We start from the raw sequence: 26,140 nt of genomic DNA on the forward strand, positions 1-26,140 counted from the left end.
CAAAAAGGAGGGGATCAGGTATAGACCCCTGGGGGACCCCGGTCAGGAAGTATATAGGGTTTTTAAGTGGTTGAGGCTGAACTGAATCTGCAGTTCCAAGAACACAGTCTCACACCTGCAAAAAAGAAAGAACTAATGATGCAGCACTTTCCTCCCTGTACCAGAGAGATGAGACCCAGGAGACTTTGGACGAGAGACTATAGTTCTGATGACACACAGCTGTTGGTGGATAGCATGGACTGAAGCAAAATAAAGTCTCACCACTGAAAAACTTTGTATGGCCAAGTCCTTACGGCGATTTGTGAAACAGTTTGAAAGGGGACGTTTCCTAAACAATTAACGCAATATGTAAAATTATGATGTTTAAGTAATATTGTTCCATACATATCATTTTGAGGGTTCTTGACATGGAAAAGTTGGAGCACCACTGCATAGCAACATACTGTTAGGATTTAGAAAACATTTTTAGACTAAATGTTTTGTTCCAGGGACCCCCCCAGAAGCAAAGATTTGAGTTACAAATGTTCGCTTTAAAAAACATGTTTTGCACACATTTTTGAATAGCCCCAAAAAATCTAAAATGACACAGATGCCTTCCAGGATTGAATGGGTTAAAATGCTCTAATCTTAAAATAATAACAGAGAATAGCCCATCTACAAGCTCTATCTACAAGAGCTTGTAGATCGGCTATTTTCGCTGCATAACACGCTTCCACAGAAGACATGCTGACTTCTATGGAATCCAAATGACTGAAATAAGTGGTGGCGACTGAGAACTTTAATCCATGGGGTTAGGATACTAGGCCACTAGACACTAGTTAAGAGACTTGTGGAGACTAGTCACCCTGTCATAGTCCTCCTCTGTGAACGGGCGGTCTTTCTGCATGATCTCATGGAGCTGGGCCTTGACGCGGTGCTGGCAGCTGGTCAGCTGGTCACTGTCGTTGTCCAGCAGCCCGTTCATGTTGGCACTCTTCACCATCTGGACCAGGATGGGAGTCAGCTCACCCTCCAGAGCCAGCAGACCCTGTATCACACACAGAGAAACCTCTTATCTCCATATTTGAACTTTTTTTTTTATTAATGCCCTACTTTATCACACTACAGCCTCACACATGAGCTTCAAATGTAGCCGATCTGCAAGCTCCAAACACGGCGTGAAGCAACACGCTTTGGCCTTGTAGATCTGTTACGGTACCTTTGATGCTTTTGAATTAGAATCCTGTAAAGTTACAGTTTTGGAGGTTTACACCCGACAGACGAAATACTGTACACAACAGTTGAACAACTGGGGCCATGGATGTATAAAGATATCAGACTGACACTGAACTAAGGTTGTTTAGTGTGAATGAGTCTAAAAATATCAATATCTCAAACATACTGTAGTGAAAATAGCAGATCTACAAACAGACGCTTGTAGCTTGTCGATTTGTGCATATTTTCGGTGAGTGACACGCTTCCATAGAAGCCATGCTGACAACAGTATATGGAATCCAAATGACTGAAGTCAGTCATGGCGCCTGGGAACCTTAATCCATGTGGTTTGCAATATGATGGGCGACTTGTTGTCTACCTTGGCGAAGGCTGCTGCAGTCATCTGCACCCTGCCTTCCTCAGAGGCGTAGATCTTGAGGTCGTGTCTGTAGGTGCTATGCAGCCGTAGCAGCCCACAGCCTGGGAAGCCAGCATAGTCTCCTATACCAGGACACACACACCAAACAACACCATTAGCCAGTGGTGGAAGAAGTACTCAGATTTTTTTTAATGAATAAAAGTATTACCGTACACAATATAAAAATACCCTGTTACAAGTAAAAGGCCTGTGTTCAACATTTCACTTCAGTAAAAGGCATCAAGAAATACTTACAGCACCAATATAAACGTTTTCGAAAATAGCCAATCTACAAGCTGTTTTCAAATAGACGAAATATAAAATAGGGCTTAATTGGTTAACATATGTTTTGTAATAATAATCAAAATCTACAAAGTAATTTGTAACTAAAGCTTTCAAATAATTGTAGGGGAGTAAAAAGTACAATATTTGCCTCTGAGATGTAGTAGAGTAGAAGTATAAAGCAACAGAAAATGGACATACTCAAGTAAAAGAAATGTACGGTACCTAAAAATGTTACTCAAGTACAGTACTTGAGTAAATGTACTTGGTTATGGTCGTGGTCTGCTGTCTACGACTATGGAGGTGGGTGGTTGGGAGGGAGGGTGGTTGTTGTTGCCTTGCTGCTGGGGGACACTAATACTTATTATTATTACTATCTGGATCTTGTGACCATGTCTATGTCTACTGTATGTTCTTGTTTATGTATGTTTAATGTGTTTTAGAGTTCTTATTATCCGCTGTAGCATAAACTGCCCAGTTTGGGACATATTCATAAACTTGACCTTGACTTTCCACCGCCATACACAGGAACGTGTTTTTGTCTTTTGTCTCGTTGCTACGGCAACTCGGATCAGGCCAGTTCTTGGGTGAGTGAGTCAGCTGTGCGGTGGGAAGCAAGTGACGTTGGTGAGAGAATTCTAACAGCGGTGCAAAGGGAGGTGTGTGTTTGTGTGAGAGGATGATTGATAACAGCGGTGCAGAGGGAGGTTTGTTTGTGTGAGTGTGTGTTTGTACTGCAAATGTCTCGGGTGGCGGAAGTTCACCCAAAAAATGACTTATTTTCAATCAATTACACACCCTATGAAGCCATGGAGACTTTTTAGTTGTTGTCTCATTCTTAAAGGTAGGGTAAGTGATTTGCTTTTGTTAAAAGAAGTGTTAAATAGCTCTATATTCTGATAGTACTCATTGCTATAGAGCGTTTGTTCAGTATTAGGAGTCTCCTTGTCTCTCCAATTTTATCCAACCAGGACAGAGAACTCAATCAGGATACAGATTAAACAAGTGAAATTGGAAGTGATGACACAAAGAAATGAGCAGACAAAATTGGAACTGGAACACTATACAAATTAAGCTTAAAAATGGGTACTTTCTCCTGATTGGCTGAGATTTTGACACCTACCGAAAAATGTATTTTCTGTTTATTAAAGAGCTGGAGAGACAGGGAGACTCCTGTTACTGAACAAACACTCTATAGCAATGATTACTATCAGAATATAGTGCTTTAACCTTTTAACAAAATACTTTTTGTTTTAACCCAAAAATATCACTTACCCTACCTTTAAGCCAATAATTTGATGACCGGCGTAGTCTCGAAGAGTCTTCAAACAGACTCAAAAAAGTCTCCTACTGAGTCTCCTACTAACCAATGACCCGGTCATCAAATTATTGGCTCAGGAATGCGACAAGAACTAACAAATCCCTATGAATTCAAGGCTTCACAGGGTGTGTAATTGATTGAAAATAAGTCATGTTTTGGGTGAACTACTCCATTAAGACCATTGGAGATCAAAACACAAACTGGAACCTGATATGACATACCTGAGGGATGCTTTTGCTCTAAGGGTGCAACAGTTAACTGAACCAGTCGATTTAACCTATTGTAAAAAAAATATATATCTATTTTGATAATCTAATCTAAAACCTCTATTCTTTGTAAAACGGACATGTACACCAAAAATAGCCGATATACAATTCCCCCAAGAATACTATTTGGCAGTGGCTCAGGAGGTAGAGTGGCCACTTGGGAATCAAAACGTTTTCGGTTTGGTCCCTGTCTCCACCCTGGGTTAGTGTCGAAGTGCCCTTGAGCAAGACACTGAACCCCTAATTGCTTCCGATGAGCAGGTTGGTGCCTTGCATGGTTTCCTCCGCCGTCGGGAGTGTGAGGGCGAATGGAATGCACAGTCTAAGGCACTTTAGATAGCACTATATACAGTAAATGCATCATTTAGCATCGATTCGTTGAAAAATATATTTAAAAAAAGATCAAACAATGTGCTTCTCAAATATTTGATTAATCGAAAAAGTTATCAATAGAATAACTAAGAAATCTAAGAATCTAAGAATAGCTAAGAAAATAATCAATAGCTGCAGCCTTACTTTGCTCCACTGTGTGCTGCAATGAGTCAATTAAATAAATAAACCAATTTATCAACATTTCTTTCTGTGGATCTAATAGAAGTGCGTTACGACAGAAGATCGCAACTGTAATGGCATTTTTGGCCCACGTCCCTGACGTTCTCCCTCCCACTCCCTCCAGTCTCGCTTCCTACTGATGAGTTTGACCTTATATGGATGAGTGGCTGCTCTCAGCACCGAGTGTGATGGCATAATAAGAGTGCAACAGGCAAGATGCCAGTCCAACACACCACCATGGGCTCTTACTGAACGTTTCCAATGGAATTTATGTACTAGGTTTTTGGGTAACCACTTAAACCCACTAGTCTTAGTGAAACGGACCTGAGTTACAACTGTAGTAGTTGGACGGCCTTTTTCCGTCTACACCAAATGGCCAATCTACAAGCTCACAAGGTTGTATATCTGCCATTTTTACCGTACGTTACTCCCGGAATAGGGTTGCAAGTGGTTAACCATTTCAACCTGGCATCATTATTTTAGGCATTCAATTTTTTTCATAAATGTCAAACATTTAAAATATTACAGTAATAGCATATCAGATATACGATGGAGCTTGCACAAAAACACATTTCACCCACTGTTTTACACCTGTAAACCTGTGATGTGACAATAAAGTTGATTCTGATTCTGATCCAAATTCTCTGTAATACTTTCACATTTCCTTTTTTTGCGATGCAATGCAATATAAAGTCGATGCGATGGGAGGTACATGGTCCTGATACACCAGACGTCCAGTGTGTTCCTATTTGCCCGTTTGCCAGAGAAGCTCCCAGCTTACAATGGGACAGTGATAATACACAGACAAGACATCCTCGTGCATTTTAATCACATCAGTGCTTTAGGAAAAAACACACAATCATGACACTGCATTTTAGAGCATGTTTTTATGCAAGCTTCACTGGATGGTACTGTATGCCAACTCTGGATTGCTAACTGGGGAGCTAGTCAGCAATTTTGTGTTCTCCTGTTGGTTAAGTGTTACGCATATTTCTAAAAATAAGTCCAGCTGGAGCCCACAGCTGCTACAGTTAACTATTACATAACAGCTATAATAGCCCTGAGGATGTTTTTGTACTGTGATTATGGGTACCTCTAACAGCAGTGATGTGCATACACCACAATGTCGTCACACCCCATTATTACAATACAGAATGACTTCAATTGTCATTGCTGGGAACATACAGTCGTGTGTGTGCGCGTGTGCGCGCGCTTGTGTGTGTGTGTGTGTGTGTGTGTGTGTGTGTGTGTGTGTGTGTGTGTCAGGTATTACTATACTTATGAGGGCCAGGTTGTCGCCACAATTATAGCAGAACTTGAGAAATCGACCTTGTAATGACTACTTTCCTGGACCCCACAAGATAAAAGATTTTTAGAGAGTTAAGAGAGAGAGAGCTAAGGTTACAATTAGGAAATGAATCCGGATGGGGTCAGGGTTAGGCATTTAGGGTTTCGGTTTAGGGTTACGGTTAGGTTTAAAAATGTCAAAAGAAAATGGTCAAAATAACATTTATAACAAATGATAGCCATCCTAAAACATTGCTGTCCTCAAGTATAGTAATATGTGAGTGAGTGTGAGTGTGAGTGTGTGTGTGTGTGTGTGTGTGTGTGTGTGTGTGTGTGTGTGTGTGTGTGTGTGTGTGTGTGTGTGTGTGTGTGTCTGTGTTCGTGTGCTGGTACCATTTCCCCTAGGATGAAGTTATAGCAGTGGTGAATATTTAAATAGATTATTTTTGTGTGTGTGCTCAAAGTAAGAAGTCAAGTGTCTTTGACAGGTGATTGGATTGACAGGTGTCGTGGAGTCATGGTGGCCCTGTGGACCGCCTCTAGGCAAAACACTGGCCAATTAGCCTACCGAGGCTTCTGTTATTTTTGTATGTTGCTATATACCGGTAGCTAAAATCTAAAATGACATAGATACTATCCTGGTTTTAATGGGTTAAGATGGAACTTGCAAATGTTTATTTCACATTACAATCAAAATGTTTACGTCTGATCATTTATACTTTATCACGTAACGGTGTTGCTTGCTTGACAAAAAGAACAAATCTACAAGGTATCAACACGTTGAATTGTGACATGTTATGATAGCTTGTACTGTAGACTGTAGAAGTCCTTTTTGGGAGATGATGCAGTCTATGGAGTGCGGGACTCTTTTTTTGTCTTCGGCAAATGATAAAACAATGATCAGCGTTGGTTTGTTTCAACGTTGACATCTACCCGGTGCTTTAATTTGAAGAGATGATCAGGTATGCGCATCAAGTTAATTGACCTGAATATGAAGCGTACGTAGGAGAATGCATAAGTAATGTGATGGCGTATCATCGTGCGAGATCAAAGAGTGTTGTAAACTCTTTCAATAGGTCTGGACGGAGCCCTGTCCTCTCCTCTCTGTTGTGTGTAACTGGATATGAAGCGTCCATACTGGTAGCGCAAACTAATAATAACTTTAGCTTCTAAAGACATAAGATGGAGCTGTCTTCCATCGTTAAGATATATATAACAATTTCTTTACATAAAAATCCAGCACCGCGTGGTCATATTTCAACAGAGGTGGGGCGCCGATAAATGCATACAAGGGAAACACTAGCACGTGTGTGTGTGTGTGTGTGTGTGTGTGTGTGTGTGTGTGTGTGCCTCACCTTGTCCTCCAGGGTACATACAGCGAAAGGCTCTCCCCAGCTCTTCGGCCTGTACTCTCCCTGCAGGAGTGAGCTCGCCGCCCCACTTCAGCACCAGCAGCAGGGACGGGTCCTCCTTACGCGTGTCTGACACACAACACAGTTCATTGTTATATATATATATATATATATATATATATATATATATATATATATATATATATATATATATATATATATATATATATATATATATATATATATATATATATATATATATATATATATATATATATATATATATATATATATATATATATATATGTCTGACACAAACCAGTCAGAATATTAAAAATAATTACTTTGAGAGCATTCAAAACAGTGTGCAGATATCCTGTGTGCAGATATCCTCCTCCCTCTTCTCTAATGAAGTTATTACCCATCTACCTCACATGGATTAAAGCAAAAATAAAATCTCACAAGTGAAAATGTTAGTATGACCAAGTGTCCTAATGTGCTCTAATCTTAAAGTAAAGAAAAGGCCGCACACTCGCAGCTACAATGCAGGATTTATTTAAATGAAAACCAACGTTTCGACCTGGAAAGGTCTTCTTCAGGGAAACCGTTCCCTGAAGAAGACCTTTCCAGGTCGAAGGATAAATAAATCCTGCATCGTGGCTACGAGTGTGCAGCCCTTTCTTTACTTTTATACTTATTTACTAAGGTCAGCAGCACCTCACCCATACTGGTGTGCTCCCTCCTCCCTTTTGTTTGATAAATGCTCTAATCTTAAAATAATAACCAAAAATAACCTATCTACAAGCTCTCAATGAGTCGCAGATGCACTGAAATCAGTCGACTGAGAACTTTAATCCATGTACCTCATTATTAATGTCATCATTTTAAGTTGATTTCATCCTACCTTCCTCCTCGCTTGATGTTTTGGGCTGCCCATGGGGCAGGTAGGTGAGCTGCACTTTCCTGTTGATCCCAGAGAAGTGTCCATACCTGCATTTAAATGACATGCAAAGCCATTAGTGCAGTCACACACAGGCTGGCTTTTAACAGATTAACACCGCTTTGGCATTCCCAAATCTATGATTATTAACAAGTATATAAATGGCCTTGATGAAAATAATGGTGACAGAGCGAGAGAGACTTGGTGTACTTGAATTTCCTTTGATGCACTATGGGCCATTCCAATTATAATGCATATAAATAGATTCCATTCATTGGTAGCACAGAAAGGCAACACCATAACTTCAAAGTACCATAACTTCAAGTGCAGGGAGCTCAATGGTTAGCATGAGACTGAGCATGACTCTGTGTTGTGTGTCTACTGTAGACCGTTGGTTCTCAAAGTGGGGATCAGGGACCCCCAGAGGTCCCAGGGGGGCCTAGCGAAATTATTTAATATAGTGTCACAATCAGTATAACCACTTTATCCATTTATATTAAGTTGGCTATTAAAAAATAGCAGATATACAATCTGCTATTTTTGAAAATGTTGAATAATTGACAATTTTAAACACAAATTTTAACTGCAGTGTGTCACTGGCACAAAACATTCCCAGATGAGGGTCCACGGCCAAATACATTTGGGGGTCCTTGACATGAAAAAGTTTGAGAAACACTGCTGTAGACAGACTGTAGACTGCTGTGTACAGGATACACAACACAGAATCATGCACAGTCTGAGAGTAAGGCTCACAGCAGGAAGTGAACATAGAAAAAATAAACGTGTGCATAACAGAGGCCAGGACCATATGGAACTCTGGAAACCTGCCAGGAGGGTTATCTAACAGTATCGCTTGGTTCTCCTTTAAAGGAGAATTTCACCCGGCATTTTTCTTACCTTTTTTATGATTTTTATGATATCCTAGGACGATTGGTACAGTAGAAAGATTTCATAACTCCATCCCGGGTCCGCCGCAGCTAAAAACCTGCGTCTATGGGACTTGCTTTAAATCGCGTATTTTAATAGCTTTTTTTTTTTTTTTGGGGGGGTGAGATCTGACATTTATAGTGACATAACACTATGCTACGTGATTGTCTTGAATGTGCTCCACCGTAAGTCTCGCTTTAGTGAGACTTCCGGCGCCCGAAATCTTTCTACTGTACCACTAGTCCTAGGATATCATAACATGATAAAAAAAAAGTACGAAAAACGTTGAGCGAAATTCTCCTTTCCTCGTCCGCAATCCATCTGCTATACTGAATCTCTGACACATATTGAAATGGGTCAGAAGTGAATAAGGCAGAGGAAAATGCTGCATACTTTTTGTACGTCTAATAGCTTGACCCAGTTCACCCGTCACTCACATCTCCAGAACGGTTTTCAACTGCTCCAGTTTGGACTTCTTCTCCTCGATCTCACAGTCGTTGTGCTGCCCCAGTTCTGCTAACAGCAGCCGAGTGATGTCCAGCACCTCCTGGTGAAAACAAAAGAGGGGCCAAAGCAACACGTGGTTAGAAACGTGCACCACTTTTACCCCATTCTCATGCCTTTACAAAAGCTGCAACTAGGGCTGGGTGATATGGACAAAATATAATATAATATTGTGACGATAATATAAACTTTCTTTTTAATTTGTCAAAACTTTTCAAAAATGGCAAAAACAGCCGATTTACAAGCTCATAATGTGTCGCGACCTTGAAGATAGGCTATTCTTGCTATTTTTTGACAGCTTTGAAAGTATAAAATAGGGCTTAACCATATGAACCCTAGCATCCCTATTCTGGGCATGTAATGTAATAATAATAATAATAATAGGCGAACTTATGGCAAAAATAGGCAAACAAAAATAGCAGCTCTACAAGCTTGCAGATTGGCTATTGTCGTTAAAGAGATTTTGAACTATAATATAATTTATCGGAGGATACTATACTATACTATTATGAAGTTTAAATATTTTTGTCCCTTGCAGGTACCTGTAGTTGCTTTGGCTTCTTAAGCTTCGACTTCCCCGTTTTGTAGCCGCCGTATTTTTCAAACAGATCGAAGAACCTGATTGAAAGAGAGACACGGTTCAAATCACACACAATGCCCACACTGTTTAAAACACTGAATGATGGCATAGTGTCTGGGGAGGAGCCTACATGGGGTTCCGAACTTCCATCTTCATCTTCTGTTTGGGTGTTCTGTCTCCATGTCGGATTATAGCAATAACACAACGCAGCTCCATCCTGAAAGGAAGGACCACAATGCCAGAGCAAGATTAAATTGAAGAAATCGAATCAACAGGGATTGTTAATTAGATTGTCTATTTTTAACATCACGGAAAGAAAGATGAATGAATGGACTTATCTATCGTGTTTCTGAATTTCTGAATTTAACAACTATGGTAGACTCTAAAGTACGTTTCTATAAATCAGACAGTTACAAATACACACTAGGAATACCACATCAAGCTTGCATGCCTCCCCCAACCACTTGTAATTTACCTCCACGTTTGTCAGAGTAAGGACACCATGTAGGGAAAACTTGGAAGGAATTTTATAAAAAGGTATTAGTTGTTGTAAAAGAGATTGTTTTTGTTTGTGCTAATTAGTTTTTGTTGAAAGGTTAAAGCTCTATATTCTGATAGTAGTCATTGCTATGTAGTGTTTGTTCAGTCCCTGTCTCTCTAGCTCTTTAATAAACTGAAAATGCATTTTCAGGTTGGGTTGGAGTTTTATCCAACCAACTCTACAAAGATGATTTATCCTTTTAAAATGTACAGTGTTCCAGATCCAATTCTGCTACTTTGTTGCTTCATCACTTCCAATTTCACTTGTTCATCTTGTAGGAGTTCTCTCTCCTGTCCTGATTGAGTCAAATTATTGGTGAACATTTATTTTCTGTTTACTAAAGAGCTAAAGAGACAGGAAGAGACCCCTGTTACTGAATATACACTATAGCAATGATTACTATCGGAATATAGAGCTATGTAACACTAATTGAACCCAAAAATATCACTTACACCACCCTTCAAGTGTATTTCTTGGCTAAATGTAAGTTATTGATGTGTATGATTTCAGTGACCAATTTCCAGCGAGAAACCATGTTGTCTTAACCCATTAAGACCTGGAACGCATCTGTGTCATTTTTTGATTTGAGCTAAAAAGCATTATTTTACACTTTGGCTATTCAAAAATAGCAGATATACAAGCTCATAGTGCGGCACCGAGTGCCGCGCTATGAGCTTGTATATCTGCTATTTTTGAAAAATCGAGAAAATGTGTGTAAATTAATATATTTATTATTCTTTTAAAGCGACAAACATTTTTAACTCAAATCTTTGCTTCTGGGGGTCCTAAGGGGTCCTAACTTGTGGTCCTGAAAGGAAGGACCACAAGTATGCCAGAGCAAGATTAAATTGTAGAAATCGAATCAACAGGGATTGTTGCGCTATGAGCTGCTATTTTTGAAAAATCGAGAAAATGTGTGCAAATTAATATATTTATATTCTTTTAAAGCGAACATTTTTAACTCAAATCTTTGCTTCTGGGGGTCCCTGGAACTAAATATTTTGAGATGGGGTCGGGGGCCAAATACATATCATTTTGGGGGTCCTTGACATGAAAAGGTTTGAGAACCACTGATATAGAAACATACGTTTTTCAGAAAACTGTTAGGATTTAGAAGACATAAGTAAGAATCGGCCTCAGGTCTTAATCTTTTTTTACAGGAGTACAGAAGACTGTTAGAGGGCTTCATCACATGATGCTATGACAACCACGTGAAGATCAATATCAGCAAAACCACAGACTGGTTGTCAAGCAGGTAGAGGAAGTGAAGTGGGTGAACTCATACAAGTGCCTTGGGGTCTAAATTATTACAAAACTGGACTGGATTTGACTTGCCTTTTTATACTTGTTCTGCTGTATGTCTATTAGTGTGTAAGTTCATTGAAATGTATGTGTTCAAATGAAGCTCATTCTGATAAAACAAACAAGTTGCAGAGCCATGACAGCAGGCAATGCTTCAAATAAGGCAGTTACTGCAAAGGAGCAACCAAGTGTAAAAATCAGCCATTACGACGCCATCAAGGCACCGCCAAAAAAATGTTGGCGACAAAATCAACTGTATATTTAGTCGACTAAAATCTTATGATATTTAGTCGACTAAAACTAGACTAAAACCAAAACCTTTCAGATGACTAAAATGTGATAAAAACTAAATAAGAATATATTCAAAAACTATGACTAAAACTAAATAAAAAAGGTATAATACAAAATTAACACTGGATTCTACTCACATTGTCCCAGAGGTTGTGGGGACGATGGGGATGTCCTCGGCCTCTGTAGGGATGGACCAGGGAATCTGGAACTGTGGGGCCAGCTCTCGCATCACTATGTTACTGAAGAGCACAGGAAAAACAATGGAGTCAAATAAATAGAGCCTTCTTCCATTCAGGAAGAAAGACCAAAGAAACATCATGCGTACAGATAGGGTTGCCATGATTTAACTGTGTTTTGTGGCAATGAACATTGATTGAAACCTTTAGGCTTTGTAATGAAAATGTACACTGTACAATGTACTATGGTCAAAACAGGCCATATATTTAATAATTTTATACATTCAACAATTGCAGATATACGCTAAGCTCGCATTGCATCAAGATTGTGAAGAGTATTGAAAATAATTCACTTAAAAAGGTTGAAAGTGGTTAAAAGAGCATGGACAGTGACATAGAAATTATGATATTTCAATTAATTTCATCCAGCTGTTTTTATACAGATTAAGGGAAATGATTCTGTAATGTAATAATTATGTAATAGGCATTGATGTAATAACTGTTACAGGCCTAGATACAGGGTTAGATCCCCCAGTGCATAACATAGATAGAGCAAGGCTAGATAAAGGTTAGGTACCCCAAAATCTTGGCACAGTCATCGTAGTACTTCATGGAGTTCTTCACAAAACTGAAGCCGTTGACATCACACACGTAGGAGTGTCCGTTGGCTCGAAGAAGGTCAAATCCACACACGGTTTGCTGCGGCGAGGACAGGTGAGGACATTTAATATTAATAACAGTGCTACTCTGGCAGTCATCCTGCTCTGGGCCGGATGACTATGTTTTTACATAGGCAGGCAGAGTCTTTCCAGAGCCTTTGTGGTGGACTAGCTCTCGGCACACAAATAACTTGTGGTATGTCAGACTTTCTGTGTGCTCCTTACGATACAGCAATAGGATTTAGATAAAATATTGGAGAAGTGGTTCCAAAAGAGAAGTTTGGTGTCTCCCGGGCTCTCCAAACATAAAAAAACACATTATGAATTAATAAAAGACTCCGCCAGCCTACATAAAAATCCAGCCCAGAGAAGGCATGTTTTTCACGTAGGGCTGAAGTGGTTAATAGGCTCTATGCACAGCAGCCATATTGGAAATAAATCAGGCCTCTTCCTTACTTCCTTGTGTTACCAATGACACCTTTCTGGTCAAACAGAGTCAGGGTGCTAACATTGTGCATGTCGGCTCACTGGAAACACTCTGCTACACCAGTGAGTCACAAATTGGGGTCCAGTGACCCATGAGGGGGTTCCAAATGACCCCTTACGGGTAAGGGGTCATTTGGAACTTTGTAACTCTACACTCTCAAGAGTTATGGGGGTCCTTGAAATTAAAATGTTTGAGAACCACTGTGCTACACTAAATGGAACATAGCCTTCCAGTATCATTGGTAAGACCTGTGAGGGAAGTAAGGAAGAGGCTCAATTTCTTTCCAATCTGGCTGCTGCGCATAGAGCCTATTCATAATGTATTTGAGTAAATGTATGTACATTTCTCTCTTTGTGTCTCAAGTTGAAAAAGTTTGGGAAGCCTTGGTCTAGTAGTTCATGTGAATGGTTCCGTGCAGCAGCAGCAGCTTACCTTAAAGGCCAGGCAGACCTTGCGGGCCACCAGTTTCTCCATGGCGGTCAGCATGACTGGGTAACGGATCTCCTTCCCCTCGCTGTCCCGCTCCACCTTCCCATCCAAGGCAGGGGACTTCCTGGCCTCAGCATGAGCATAGTCAGGCCCCACAGTGTACACCTAGAGGACACACACACGCGCGTGCGTACACACGTACACACACACACACACACACACACACACACACACACACACACACACACACACACACACACACACAGTGTCTTATTGCATGTTTTATGTGTAAGGGTGTAACAGTTAATTGATATAATCAATTATTTAAAAAAAAGTTATAATTTAAGTTTTAAGTTTACAACGTGTTGTGTTGTGAGCGCGGCTATTTTCATTATGGTTTGTGTGACAGTATGTACAACAGAGTATAACCAGGACTTAAATTGGTTAATCAAACATTTAGTTGATTATGTAAAATCAATAAGAAAAAAAAAAGTAAATATATGTATAATAAAATCTGGCTTTTGATTATTCGATTAATCGATAAAGTAATAAATAGAATAATCGCTAAGAAAATAAGCGCCCTAGAGCCTAGGCTCAATAAATGTATTGGAGCATTTTAGTGCAGCTTTTATTCTTCTTTTTTCATGATCCTATCCTAAGTCGACACCCAGACAAGTGATGTGCGTGTTCTATGAGAACCATATGGTCTCTGCTCCCATAATGTTCACTCTACCTTGACGTCTGTACCGTCTGTGGGCATGAACTCTTCATAGATGTAGGAGCCTGTCTTCCGCACGTTGCTCTCTGGTGAGTACACGCTGCTACGGCTCCCAATCTGAGCAAGCGGCCAGCGTTAGCCAAGCGAGAGAAGGGGGAGGGGAAAAAAACACAAACATTAAAAAAAAAGCTGTCATGTGGGAAGGATTCCGGATAGACTGAGTCATACTGAGTAACAATCACTGTAGTAGTAATTCTGGTGACACATCTGGTCTGTCTATGGTCTGTTAGAGCTGGGATTCCCAGAATTCAGTGAGTTTGAAATAAAACGCAGAGGTACCGCTCCAAAACGAATGCTGCAGACAGTGCAGAGTCCCAGCGCAGAGGGTAGTTTGAAAAGTAACAAGAACATTGACACAAGCAATGTGTCAATGCATTGACTTTAAAATAAATAAATACATTTCCGGTGCCTGCACCATTTCAAAACTACATTTAAGTAGAATGGTTCTAGTGAAAAATATACCAGTAAAAGATTATATCAAAATTAACTTTTCTTTCATTGAAAATGTTACCCCTAGTAAACCCCATATACTAGTATACCCATATGCTCCAATACTACTAAGGCCCCCAATTTCTTCCCTCAACACAGAATATCATCTGCGAGAATAGCCGATCTACAAGGTCACAACGCGTCGCAGGTTGTGAGCTTGTAGATCTGCCATTTTCTCAGATTGTTTGTCACATAATAGGGACACTCGGGTTCAAGCGGTTAAGCTCCGCTCAATCTGCCAGATCTGATATTGAGCATCATGTGATGCTTTGTACTCAGGGAGTAATCTGTGTACATTCACAACCCAAAGGTTGTGTCCCCTTGTTTGAATTGACAGTATGACCTCATGTCCTTCCTCCCACTTGGCAGAGCAGTACAAAAATGAGCGTTTTTACGAGGGAGGCTAGCGAGGCCAGGCATTTAGCTGATGTGTTTTATTTCCGAGCAGTAAGAAGCAGTAAGAACGGCCAATAAGATAATAGGCAGGCCACGGCGTCGACCGTCTAAATATTATGTGGCCCAAACTAGGAAAAACAAACCAAATCGTTGACGATTCCCTCACATAATTTTTTTTACTGAATTGGACAAACTTAGGACGCTATAAGACGCCCAGAACAACAAAGAAAACTGTTCCTTCATCCCCATTTCACTGGTTCCTTCCTAAGCCATGTTCTTATTTATTTTAATGTTTTTATTTGTTTATTTTGACGGGACACCGCATGTTAATGAACAATGCAATCAATGTAATGTAAATACACCAGATTTAGCAAAGATGCTAATTTACATCCGCAGTACCCACAAAAAAACATTTTAAAAAGCGGACAATAAGAGTACATTACATTATATGTAATATAACATTTTTAGGATTTTATTGGTAGAGGTTCTTTTCTTTTAGATTTTCTTTGCCTTTTTCTGCCTTTATTGGATAGTATTAGTGAAGAGAGACAGGAAACGGGGATAGAGACACAGGGAATGACACGCAGCAAAGGCTGTCGGGCTCGGGACTTGCAACACGCTGTCAGGCTACATTGAGCCTAAGTTCCCGGACCACTAGGCCAGCGGCCCGGGCCGGCTGCTTGTTTTTAACCACTTAAACCCTAGTATCCGTATTGTGGGGAAAGCTTTCACAGAAAATAGCAAATCGACAAGCTTACAACGCGTCGCAGCGTGACGCGGTGTAAGCTTGTCGATGGGCTATTTTCAGCACAAGCTTTCTCCACAATGACAGAAAACAGAAAAGACACTAGTATAGGGCCCTGAGCGACTACGGTCAACCATATAGGGTTGAAGTGATTAACTGGCTACTGTGAGGCTTGACACAATTTCCACGTGAGTGGACACTAATAAAGGTCTTCTTATGTCAACGCAATAGTGTGGCATTAGGGTGTGGTTTACCGTCCGCTGCAACTGGAGAGCTACGGGTGCAGCAGTTAACATGTGTGATTAACTGGGCTGATTGGCTATCTAATGTATCAGCCACCCATCCCTTCTCTGTTGTCTATCTTGTAGTGACAGCGGAGCCAAGCCACACGCAAGCAAGGATAGGACTGTCACGAATCAATCATGACTCATGATCAATCATTTTACTTGACGATTAATTGTCATACAAATAATTGCGATGAATTATTTAATTGTGTTTTCGGCATTGAACATTGGAACATTCTGTTTGGCTTTTAGGCTTCGTAAATAAAAATTCCACAAGGCAGATACGACAAATAACTTTAATATACAACGAGATAACTGATATATTGAACTAGAAACAGTGCCTCCTTGGAGCACAGGTCTCCGCCAGGTCAGGTAGGTTATTGTGGGTTCGAAATTCACCAATCAGGCTGGACTATAAAAAATCAGACAGATCTGTGTGATTTGCAAAAATCGGCTTCCTTGATGGCGCTATAACGGGCCGATCTAAAGAATTCGGGACAGAGTTTCTGCTCTGGAATCCAAGGAGTGTACTGTGTGTGCACAGTTTTGCTGTGATCAGGCCAACGGTGCCGGAGATTAGCGGTCACAGACAGACACACACGGACGGACGGACAGGGTGCAAAACATAGCCTTTGGCCTGGCGGAGACAATAACTTTATACTTTCAAAATAAAAAATAAATAGTTGAAATAGACAATCTACATGCTCTCATTGTGAGCTTGTAGATCTGCTATTTCCACTATGTTTTGAATATATTTGAACATTTTCAAATATAGATAATGCAAAATAATTGCGATCATCTCAAATAATTGCGATTAGGCGATTACATAATAATTGCAACTAAGCAAGAAACCAGAGAGTTTTTAAAGGGACAGTTCAATATTAGAAGAATTTTACTCTTTGTCCTATTTAACCAGAGTCAGACAAACTCATGGATTACTCTTGACCAAGTTTAGTCAATACCTAGATGTCTGAGATCAAGTAAAATCTCTTCTAAAAAGTAGGGAAACATACCTCCAAAGCTGAAGTGTTAATACTTGGCACTCATTGGCGTAGAGCAGTGATTCTCAACCTTTTTCATTTCAAGGACCCCCGGTTTGATATACATTAGGCCACTGACCCCCCATTTGATAACCATTTTTATCTCTGGGAGAACCCCTATCTACAATGTAAAACCCTCAGAGTCAATTCATGTCCAATTGACAAAGTATAGAGGGGTTTAAGTGGTTTATCATACTCTACCATACAGGATGTACTAGTTATATTGTATTAACTTACTTAACCACAGATGTACTAGTTATATTGTATTAACTTACTTAACCACAGATGTACTAGTTATATTGTATTAATTTACTTAACCACACAGATGTACTAGTTATATTGTATTAACATACTTAACCACACAGATGTACTAGTTATATTGTATTAAGCCATTAAGACCTGAGGCCGATTCTACAAAATGTCTTCTAAATCCTTTTAGAACGTTTTTGGAAAAAACGTATGTTACTATGTCAGTGGTTCTCAATCTTTTTCTTTTTTTTACCTACATTTTTATCCCACAATTTGTAACCCTATTTTTTACACCCAGTGCCAATTGTCTATGTAATCCTGGGCACTACCTTCCCTCTGCCAACCTAGGGAGGCCAGGGCCGAGCTCATGCCTCCTTCAATGCATGAGAGCCAACTGACCTTCTTGTCATCTGACAGGGGAGAGTTTCCCTGGTTGGACGTAGCGCGTGGAAGGAACACGTTATTCCAACCAGTTCCCTTCCCCTCCATCAGGCGCCCCGGCTGGCCAGGGGGAGGCAGTATAGTGACCAGGATTACTGCATGTTTTTGTGAGGGTACCTACCCTAGGAGACACGGGGAGAACATGCAAACTCCACACAGAAAGGCCCTTTCGCCAACCCCACCTAGGGTATGGGCACTGATGACGCGGAGGAGAGAACACACCCCCAGCGCCCCCTGCGGGAATCGAACCCAGGACCTTCTAGCTGTGAGGCGACAGCACTACCGACTGTGCCACCGTGCCCCCGGTTCTCAATCTTTTTCATGTCAAGGACCCCAAAATGAATATGTATTTGCCGATGGTAGTTATGGCTGCCAGTGTTCAAGAGGTTTGCGTTCTTGTTCATTCCCTCTTTTAGCTGGTAATTTTCTCTATTTCATCCAGATCATCTGTGCCCAGTTTTTCAATTTCCTTATGATTGAAATGCTTCTGGATCCTCTTCAGGATGCCCATGCTGTAATGTTGCACCATGTTGATAGCCAGCCCTCGTTTGCCGAATCGGCCCGTGCGGCCAATCCTGTGCAGGTACGTCTCGTAGTCTGGGTTACCGTTCTTGTCCACCGGCAGGTCAAAGTTGATCACCACAGAAACCTGCTCAATGTCGATTCCTCGTGAGCAGACGTTCGTAGTGACCAGGACTTTCTCCTTGCCGTCCCTGAAGCGTTCGATGACCTCTGCCCTCTGCTCTATGGGCAACTCTCCACTGAGCAGAGCCACCTGATGGCCCTCCTTCTTCAGCTCCCCTTCCAGCCAGGATCCTGTCTGCCTCGTTTTGCAGAAGATCATAGCCTGGGCGATGGTGATGGCTCCGTAGATGTTGCAGATGGCTTCCAGCTTTTCCTCCTTGCTGTTACAGAGAACATAGTACTGCTTGACGCTGTCCAGCATCTCCTCCTCTCGCTTCAGCCTGATGATGTTGGGGTCGGGCACGACGCGCTGGGCGAAGGTCCACACGTGTTCGTCAAAGGTGGCCGAGAACAGCAACATCTGGCAGTCCTTGGGCAGCATCCTCTGGAGGCGTAAGCTCTGGTCCTTGTGGCCTTGTGTGTCGATCATGACGTCAGCCTCGTCCAGGACAAAAACCTTTATCTTCTTGGGGTCGAAGAACCTAAACTTTTGGCACCAGTCCAGCATGGTGCCGGGGGTACCGATGACCACCTGCTCCTGCAGCGCTGTGCCTCTGAGCAGCTTGTTGCCTCTGACAGCGTAGGCCAGCTTCACTTCTGGGTAGTGTTTGCCCATCTGCTCGATCACCTTGCCAGTCTGAAGTGCCAGCTCATAGGTGGGCGACACACACAGGCACTGAGGGTATTTCTGGTCGGGGTCTACGCGGCTTAGCATTGCCAGAACAAACGCAGCTGTTTTCCCCGTCCCTGACTGTGATTGGGCGATCAGATTGTGTGGAGGCTGTGCCAGCATCATGGGCAGAGCGGTCTCTTGGACTTTGGAGGGTCGGTTGAAGCCCATGGCGTACACGCCCTGAAGCAGCTGGGGCTTGAGTTGAAGCTCCTCAAAAGACTTGACCGAGTACAGCGGAGAAGTGGGATCCCGTTTAAGTATCTCCACTTGGTTGGTGCTGGTGACCAGGTTACTGCGGATCATCTTGTTCAAGAAGGACTGAGCCGCTTTGTCATCTTTGTCCTGATGGTCCTGTGATATGATGGTACTGTCCTCCTTTACCCCCGTCTTCATTGTTGCTCCGCTTGAAGAAATGCCCTTTTCTGCTTCTGTGTCTTTGATCTGCATGCCACCCAGCAATTGAGCAGCAGCTTCCTGCTTGTCAATCGTCAGTGGCCGATACAAGACTTTATTAGCCATTGTTTATTAGCTAGTAAATACAGTTAGTTAGGACTGTGCTGTAAGAGATACTATGCTTCACAAAGTGGACGATGTCAAAGGTTCACAGGTGCTGTGTAAGAATGTGATCTTGCAGCACGTGCTGCTGCTTTTATAAGCACAAAATGCCTGACCAAGTCAATGGTCAGCCAATCGGAGAAGCTGATGTCAGATTGTCCACGAATGAGTTACCATGACAACCATGTATGTACGTACACAAATGAGTTACCATTACAACCATTTTTGTACACAAATCAGTTACCATGACAACCATGTGTGTATACAAATGAGTTACTATGACAGAACTACAATTTGAGTAATAGTACTTAAAAAGAGTAAAAATACTTTTAATGCCTAAAATGAGTAAAAATACTTAAGGAGTAAAAATACTTAAAATTAGTAAAAAATGAGTTAAATTATGCTTAAGTCAGTAAAACACTTTAAAGTACTTAAAATTAGTAAAAATACTTAAAAGATATTAAAATTAGTAAAAATACTTAAAAGGCATCAAAGTCTGTAAAAAATAACTAATCTAAGTAAACGCACTTGAAAGTTAGTAAATTGAGTAAAAATACTTAAAATGAGTAGAAATACTTAAAATGAGTCAAAATACTTAATAGATGTTAAAATTAGTAAAAGTCAGTAAAAACGCTTTAAAGTACTTAAAATGAGTAAAAATACTTAAAAGATGTTAAAATGAGTAAAAATACTAAAGTCATCAAAGTCTGTAAAAAGTAACTAATTTAAGTAAAAGCACTTAAACTAAATTGAGTAAAAATACTTGCGCTCACAAGTGCGCGCACGCAAACACACACACACACACACACACACACACACACACACACACACACACAAGTGAGACTATATATATATATATCGCCTGGGACTTTAGATATTGTAATATTGTGATAATATGAGAAGTGTTGTTGTCTTTTCCTCGTTTTAATCACTTACGCCCTATTTTAAGGGATCCTCAAATAGCTGAACCTGTGGGCCACATTACAAACATGGCAAGGGGCCAGGGGCCAGTTGATAAAATGACAATATTAAAGGGACAGTAAACCGGGAAAAAAATACTTTTTTTCTATCAATTAGTCACCCCATGGAGACTTGTGTCACGTTGCGAGCTTGTACATCTTCTATTTTTGAACGTTTTTAGAAAAATCTTGATCCTGATTTAGAGGGCATTTGTAGAATCGGCCTCAGGTCTTAATGGGTTAAAAAGAAACTAGTGAAAATAGCAGACCAAAAAAATGACAGTATCTTCACAATATTGATATCAAGCTAAAAAATATTGTCATAGTTGATTTTGTCCATATTACCCAGCCCTACGTTAACTTAGGAAACCATGATGGCCAGAGCACACACCTTTCTGAAGAGACGCTGGCTGCCACCACCAGCTGAGGTGGGATAGTAGATGTAGACGTTGTGGTCTTCTGCACACACAGGCTTCTCCACAAAAGGCTTAGGGAACACGTCTCCATTCACCTCCACCTGGTCCTCTCCTTCCACCAGGTTACACTCTGAAAGACCACACACACACACACACACACACACACACACACACACACACACACACACACACACACACACACACACACACACACACACACACACACACACACACACACACACACACACACACACACACACACACACACACACACACACACACACACACAGTGAGCCAGACCAGATCCCTCCACACAATTCCCCGTTTTCCATTTCCTCTGATAAAGACACACAGTGGTGTGGAAGAAGTAAAAGTACCAATACCACAATGTAGAAATACTTACAAGTTACAAGTAAAATTCCGGTATTCAACATTTGTGTAAAAGTACAAAAGTATTGGCATTAGAATATACTTAAAAGTACCATAAGTAAAAGTACTCATTATGCAGAATATTCCACTTCAGAAGTTCAATATATAACAATCTTTTGAAAATAATTGTAGTGGAGTAAAAAAAAGCAGTATTTGTCTCAGAGGTGTAGTGGAGTAGAACATTGGAAACACTCAAGTAAAGTAAAAAAAAAAATACCATAACAGTGTACTTAAGTACAGTACTTGAGTACATGTACTCCACCACTGAATATACACATGATGACACTTTAAACATTTTGTGTTTAGTCTTGAGCGCTGCATGTCACTTCTTCACCGGCTGTGACCATCAAGGAAAGGGGGGAGGACATTAAAAACAGGTCAACTGTCCCTCGCAGGACTTCAAGCAACATGCCGAACAGTAGTGGAATGCCACAGCCATCATGTCACGGAACTCAGTGAGTAGCGCTCATACAGTAACTGCTCCACATTAACCCATTAAGACCTGGAACGCATATGTGTCTTGATTTGAGCTAAAAAAACAAACATTATTTTACACTTTGGCTATTCAAAAATAGCAGATATACAAGCTCATAGCGCGGCACCGAGTGCCGCGCTATGAGCTTGTAGATCTGCTATTTTTGAAAAAATTTGAAAATGTGTGCAAATCTTTGAATATATATATTTTAAAGCGAACATTTTTAACTCAAATCTTTGAATATATATATTTTTAAAGCGAACATTTTTAACTCAAATCTTTGCTTCTGGGACCCCCTGGAACAAAATACTTTGAGATGGGGGTCCGCGGCCAAATACATATAAGTTTGGGGGTCCTTGACATGAAAAAGTTTGAGCACCACTGATATAGAAACATACGTTTTTCAGAAAACTATTAGGATTTAGAAGACATTAGTAAGAATCGGCCTCAGGTCTTAATGGGTTAAGACACTATATTTATACCGAGACCTGAGTAAACCACAGTTTCTTAATGATAGCTTCAGGACTTGAGGAGGATGTTGCATGGACAAAGGCTGGTGTGAGCTGTTTTTCTCTGCAGACTCGGTTTTCTCTTGAGAGAGCAAAAAGTCAAGGCGACAAGAGTGAGGACTAACTTTACATTGTCTTTCTCGTCTGGACCATGTTAGCCACACAGTGGAGTCCTGAGTGTTCATTTAACTCGAGAGTTCAAACCGGAATCCATAACTTTTAACCCGGGTCTCCAGCATGGGAGACCAAAATTGTCTACCACTCATTCAAGTGGCAGTCTCCAGAGATATTGCTCTTATGGGCTTCAGGCAGTACTACTTGTCAACCAGTAACACCAGGATCTAAATTTCTCAATGGAAGAGCACTGCTGATATGCTAATTATATTGTATTCTCTACTCTACCATAACAGATTGGATGAAATAACGTATTATTAATTCAAAGTTCCGGATTTCTGCTTAACTCATTGGCCGCCATTATCGCATTAACGCGATCTAATAAATAGCGCGCTTGGCCGCCAGGATCGCGTTAATGCGATCTATGGTCTTTATTGATCTTTATGCTCTGATCACGCTATTCTGTTATGAATCAGGCTAAGTTTCAGGTTCCACTTACTTCAACCACCACTGCATCCGGTTCCATGACTTGGGTTCCGTTTTCGGTTTTACATTTTTCCCCCCAGTCATTTTCGACCATAATAGGGAAACAAACGGGTTTTCACACGCTATGAAAAACGATCGGAGACCTCCCCTCCTATAATCTATGGTCTGGGTGACGAACAGTCATCCCCGTTGTGTATCACAAAGTAATTTTCGCCGATAACAGAATCTGAGACATTTCACTTCGTTTCACTGTGTGAGTGGGTCTGGGAGGGGGCGAGTGTGATCGAGAGGCGATCAAGCTTGGTATGTGCTGCTCTCTAGTGGTGGAACGATCAAAACGATTCAAGTGTCAAGCTAGACTTTCTATATGTGAATTAAATAACAAAATAACGAAACAAAAAAACACGAAAATCGCTGGCAAGGGCTGCTATGAACGAGGTTTTAACTCTGGCAGTCAATGAGTTAAAGGGGATATAAGTGATATTTATTCTTTTTTTTGGTAAAAAGAAAATACGCCCTATACCAATGATTGGTATCGGATAGAGCGTTTGTTCAATAACAGGGGTATCCCCAGTCCCCATCTCCCAAGTTCTTCAGTTAACAGAAATGACATTTTCAGGTCAGCGCACCAATTTTATCCAATCAGACAATTTATCAGCTTCAATTTCTTAGAGTTCGACTTCCAATTTTGTCTCCTCCTTATTATTTCATCACTTCCAATTTGACTTGTTTATCCTGTATCCGGTATGAGGTTGGTATACTGACCCGAAAACACATTTTCTGTTTACTAAAGTGCTGGAGAAATTGGAAAACCCCTGTAACTGAACAACACTCAGAATATAGCGCTATTTAACACACCTTTTAACCCCTTATACCCTCTTTAAAATTAACACTCAGGAATTCCCAGTGCATAAAACCCGGAGTGAACAAAATGGCTGAGTGAGCGAGTATGTGCAAAAAGGCCAAAACAATAGCATGCCTGGTAAACAATGACATATTATTGACTGACCGTCTGGGTTATCTGGGTCACGGTTCAACACAGCATAGCGCGGCAGATCAATCCCCTCTTCTTGCAGGATACGGTACACTTCCCTCCTAAAATAAAAGTCACAAAGTGATGCTTGTGATTGTGCAAACGTTCAGCGAAAATAGCAGATCTACAAGCTCACAACGTGTGGCAATGCGCTTGTAGATCTGCTATTTTCTATATTTTGATGTAGAGCAAAGTATCTCCTGTTGTAGGGCCTAATAAACAGCTAATCAGAAATAAAAGTATTGTTATTGCCAGGTTCTGTATGTTTGTAGGATATTTGTCTTGGTGCATTATACTGGAAGCAACAGTATACAAACATTTTCAATTATCTACTCATAAATAGTTAGTTATATAATAAAGATCAAGAACAATTAGGTTCAATAAATTAGGTACAATTAGGTTCAATTATAAATTAGGTACAGATCAAACAACAAGAGAAAATACCCAAATATATGGTATTATGGTCATACCTGTCCTGTATGAAATACTGCATATTTAGGTCATTGATGAGTAGAGGGTTTCGGAGTTTGGCATAACTCACAGCCTTATCCAGCGGGAATCCTAGTACAATGCGGCAGAACAATTCAAGTGTTTTAGTAAAAACCCTAAACTAATCCATGATCCTGACAGATATCCCTATTAAATACTAAAATATGCCATTTCATTTTTTTTTTTAGCATTAAGCCTCAACAAATAGCCAAAACAGGGGATCAAAATTTTTATTAGATCTTAACGGCAGCAGGGGTGAGAAAGTTCATGCTTTCAGCACATCCACTAAAAGTAAAAATGGCCTGAAGCAAACAGAGAGGCATTATGTAGTTAGACAGAATGAGACCGTTATCAGACAGGCACTACATTGTGTGTATGCATGCATGCATGGCCAGGCAATTGTTTAAGAATTGAATACTATCTTTGTGTTATACACTATATTGTGACAACGTCAGTTCAGTGGCCTGTGCTTTTTTTTTCTCAATGCATGGGAGCACAATACTTATAAGTATAACAACATTTAAGTTGACGATTAATTGTCACACAAATAACTGCGATTAGCAATTTAATTGTGTTCTTGGCATTGAACATTGGAACATTATAAATACATTTTTTATTTCTGTTTGCCTTTTAGGCTTCGTTATGAAACTGCAGGGCAGATATGACAAATAACTTACATAAAGAAATTACTGGCATATTTAATAATTTTATACTTCTGATCTGATCTACAAGGTTACATCACGTCACGAAAGCTTGTAGATCTACTATTTCTGCTTTTTTATATTTGAAAATGTATGAAAATTTTTCAACATTGAGACGATTATGACGATTATGTAATAATTGTGTGACAGGCCAAGTTATAATTTGTCTGTGTTGTGATTATGTAAAGAGTGTGCGTGTGCGTGTGCGTGTGCGTGTGCGTGTGTGTGTGCGTGTGTGTGCATGTATGCGTGCATGTGTGCGTGCATCACCTTTGGAGTGGAAGGAGATGAGGCAGTCACACAGAGGCCATTTGTCCACAGGCTCGTTGAGGATGACATCCTCTGGGAAGATGACCACAGTGATGTACTCGAACCTGCACAGCCTCTCCAGGATCTGGGTCATCGGCTTGGACTTGGATTTCTTCATCATGCAGCAGATCCCCATCACGATCTGCCGCTCTGGGGGCTGGGGGGAGGGGCGAAGGGGAGACACCGCCATGAAGCAGACACGCTTTTATCAATACAAGCTTATCAATTCCCTTCCCTAATGATTATCTCCGCCAGCAACAGGCGGGGTAGGCGGGGTAAGAGATTTATGTTTTTAGGCCCAGAGCTACTCTCGCAAACCGCTAGACCAATCAGCCAGGAATACACTCGCAGAATATTTTCATGTTATTACATGTTTTT

At 40.7% G+C, this 26,140-nt stretch overlaps 2 protein-coding genes across 5 annotated transcripts in view; both read right to left on the reverse strand.

The window, feature by feature from the left end:
- Positions 1 to 26,140, reverse strand: part of LOC308087257 (inositol hexakisphosphate and diphosphoinositol-pentakisphosphate kinase 2-like) — a 59,750-nt gene that overhangs the window by 28,234 nt on the left and 5,376 nt on the right. For all 4 annotated transcript variants that reach the window (XM_080431017.1, XM_080431015.1, XM_080431016.1 and 1 more), the window contains exons 3-17: positions 25,724 to 25,919; positions 24,734 to 24,824; positions 24,240 to 24,325; positions 21,193 to 21,347; positions 14,242 to 14,343; positions 13,512 to 13,673; positions 12,511 to 12,632; positions 11,895 to 11,996; positions 9,754 to 9,840; positions 9,586 to 9,661; positions 8,977 to 9,086; positions 7,577 to 7,662; positions 6,676 to 6,801; positions 1,574 to 1,695; positions 845 to 1,027 (exon numbers count right to left, since the gene is read on the reverse strand). In XM_080431017.1, coding sequence (XP_080287143.1) covers positions 845 to 1,027; positions 1,574 to 1,695; positions 6,676 to 6,801; positions 7,577 to 7,662; positions 8,977 to 9,086; positions 9,586 to 9,661; positions 9,754 to 9,840; positions 11,895 to 11,996; positions 12,511 to 12,632; positions 13,512 to 13,673; positions 14,242 to 14,343; positions 21,193 to 21,347; positions 24,240 to 24,325; positions 24,734 to 24,824; positions 25,724 to 25,919 — 1,806 coding nt within the window. The remainder of the gene's footprint in view (positions 1 to 844; positions 1,028 to 1,573; positions 1,696 to 6,675; positions 6,802 to 7,576; positions 7,663 to 8,976; positions 9,087 to 9,585; positions 9,662 to 9,753; positions 9,841 to 11,894; positions 11,997 to 12,510; positions 12,633 to 13,511; positions 13,674 to 14,241; positions 14,344 to 21,192; positions 21,348 to 24,239; positions 24,326 to 24,733; positions 24,825 to 25,723; positions 25,920 to 26,140) is intronic.
- Positions 18,343 to 19,623, reverse strand: LOC308082724 (ATP-dependent RNA helicase DDX19A-like; the record flags this gene model as incomplete). Its single annotated transcript, XM_080424697.1, has 1 exon — positions 18,343 to 19,623. Exon 1 carries the CDS (start codon positions 19,588 to 19,590, stop codon positions 18,343 to 18,345), a length of 1,248 nt encoding a protein of 415 aa, XP_080280823.1. The 5' UTR covers positions 19,591 to 19,623.

This window comes from Gymnoscopelus braueri (genome assembly GCF_963280865.1).
Source record: "Gymnoscopelus braueri genome assembly, chromosome: 1".
Lineage (NCBI taxonomy): Eukaryota > Metazoa > Chordata > Actinopteri > Myctophiformes > Myctophidae > Gymnoscopelus > Gymnoscopelus braueri.